Here is a 2,445-nt window from a genome sequence, read left to right as displayed (position 1 = left end):
CAAACCACTAGCACATAAATGCTAGAGTAGTGGTCGACTTTAAAACATTTAATGAAAAACTCTTGAATTTTGTTTGAAAGAAATATGTGGTTAATCCAACTTTTTACATTTCTAAATTTTAATTAATGTATTTTAAATTAATGTCAGCTTGACAAAATTTATAAATTTAAAAAATTAAATATATTATTTTATTAAATTATATCATATCTATCTTATTTTAACGGTCATTAATCAAAATTAAAGTGACCGTGTTCTAAAAATATATTTAATAATCAAAGCAGAAAAGTGTCAAATAGTTTATTTACCAAAAGAGTAGTTTAAGAAAAGGGTAAACTACCTATTTAACACTTAAACTATTACTTTTATTTTGTTTTGATATTCAAACTTTATTTTTTTAAATTATAACTAAACGCCGATCTTGACATATCACTATAAGATAATAGCACATCACCATTGAAAAAAAATCACATTAGCAGTTTTATTAATTTTTTAACAATGGATACCAAATTAAAACCTAAACTAAATGTGATGTATGATTTTTTAAAAACAATAAGATTTAGGTATCAAAGTGGAATAAAAATAATAGTTTAAATACTAAATATGTAGTTTACCCTTTAACGAAGATAGCAAAAATGTAATAGACGACACTGTGGGTTAGTGTTGAGATACAACACAATGAGTGGTTAAAATTAAAAACTTTGAAATCCAAAGCAGGCGAGAGAGAAAATTACAAGGCAAGAACAAGTTTTGGCCGATGGAGGCGAGGCTATCTGCATCCATGGGTCTCCCTTCGCTTGAATCAAATCAGTTCCCCTATGCGCCAATCAACGCCGATTTCGCTTCTCTTTTCACCCGTTTCACCACTCTCACTTCATCCCCTTCAAATCCTCAAAAAAACCTCAAATCCCCGTTTCACCACCTCTCCTTTGCCTCTGCTTCCATTTCCGCTGATTCTCAATCGATTTGTGGAAGCCCAAGTTCCAAATCCCGCTCGCTTTTGCTAACTTAACTGATTCCCGAAAACCCAAATCCCTTTCATTCCCCAAATGGCTAAAACCCGCATCTAGAAACAACCCCAAAGTCCAAACCCTCGTGAAAAACTTATCAGTCTTCGAAAGAGCTCTAATCGGCGCAGGCGGTGGTGGAATCGCCGGTGCATTCACTTACGTCTGCCTTCTCCCACTCGATGCCATCAAGACCAAAATGCAGACCAAGGGTGCTTCCCAGATTTATGCGAACACCTTCGATGCAGTTGTCAAGACTTTCCAGACGAGTGGTATTCTAGGATTTTACAGAGGAGTTTCGGCTGTAATTGTAGGTTCCACTGCTTCTTCTGCTGTTTACTTTGGGACATGTGAGTTTGGGAAGTCCATTTTGAACAAATTGGAGTATCCTGCTTTGCTTATTCCTCCCACTGCTGGTGCCATGGGAAACATTGTTTCATCAGCTATAATGGTTCCCAAGGAATTGATTACCCAAAGAATGCAAGCTGGTGCTAAAGGGCGATCATGGGAGGTGTTGTTGAGAATTTTAGAGAAGGATGGGATTTTGGGTCTTTATGCTGGTTACTCGGCCACTCTGTTGAGGAATTTGCCTGCTGGTGTATTGAGTTATTCCTCTTTTGAGTATTTAAAAGCGGGGGTTTTGAGAAAGACAAAGCAGACTAATTTAGAGCCAATTCAGAGTGTTTGTTGCGGTGCAATGGCTGGTGCGATTTCGGCTTCTTTGACAACTCCTCTCGATGTGGTTAAAACAAGGTTGATGACTCAGGTTCATGGGAATAAAGTCGCCGCGGCTATGTATAGTGGGGTTAATGCCACGGTGAAGCAGATCTTGAAGGAGGAAGGTTGGATTGGTTTGATTAGTGGAATGGGGCCTAGGGTTGTTCATAGTGCTTGTTTTTCAGCTTTGGGATATTTTGCATTTGAGACTGCTAGGCTTGCAATATTAGATCAGTATTTGAAGCACAGGGAGGAGGAGTTGTCCAAAATCGAAGCTGCACAAGCTTGAGTTACAGTTAGTTGATGATCATGCTCGTTATCATCTATACTTTGTTAAATTTGTTTTGTTTTCCATATAGAGTTATTAAAACAAACTAAATTTCGGCATTACAGTCTATTACATTTCTCGGTTGAACTTTCAGTTTCTTGTTTTCAACTGATAATATATGGCTATGTTAGATAAGTTTGATTTGTGCACCAATGCATTCTCAGCCTTCTTCTTAGTATCCCAGGATCAGTATGCTGAATGTTACCTTTTCTAGTTCTACTTCTAGCATTCGAGTTTGATACCGTCTGTACGAGTCATGGTTGAAGTCTTCACTTAAAGAATATCCAAAAGATTCTCTTCAGTAATAGTTTTGTCTAAGACTTCCAGGTTGACTAGCGAGTAATGCACCTTTTCTTGTTATCTCATGTATCATCGGTTTACGGTTTCTGGTCTGAA

General features: G+C 37.3%; 1 protein-coding gene across 1 annotated transcript; it reads left to right on the top strand.

Moving 5' to 3' along the window:
* Positions 1–719: 719 nt before the first annotated feature.
* Positions 720–2,117, top strand: LOC120210983 (protein MITOFERRINLIKE 1, chloroplastic-like). The gene is given in 2 exon segments (XM_039209621.1): positions 720–961; positions 964–2,117. Coding segments are annotated over 2 exon segments (1,254 nt in total). The 5' UTR covers positions 720–754; the 3' UTR covers positions 2,011–2,117.
* Positions 2,118–2,445: the final 328 nt, after the last annotated feature.

Source organism: Hibiscus syriacus, unplaced genomic scaffold (genome assembly GCF_006381635.1).
Source record: "Hibiscus syriacus cultivar Baekdansim isolate YM2019G1 unplaced genomic scaffold, ASM638163v2 tig00109948_pilon, whole genome shotgun sequence".
Classification (NCBI taxonomy): Eukaryota; Viridiplantae; Streptophyta; class Magnoliopsida; order Malvales; family Malvaceae; genus Hibiscus; species Hibiscus syriacus.
Note: the sequence above shows the minus strand (reverse complement) of the source record. Positions and strands in the feature narration are given on the sequence as shown.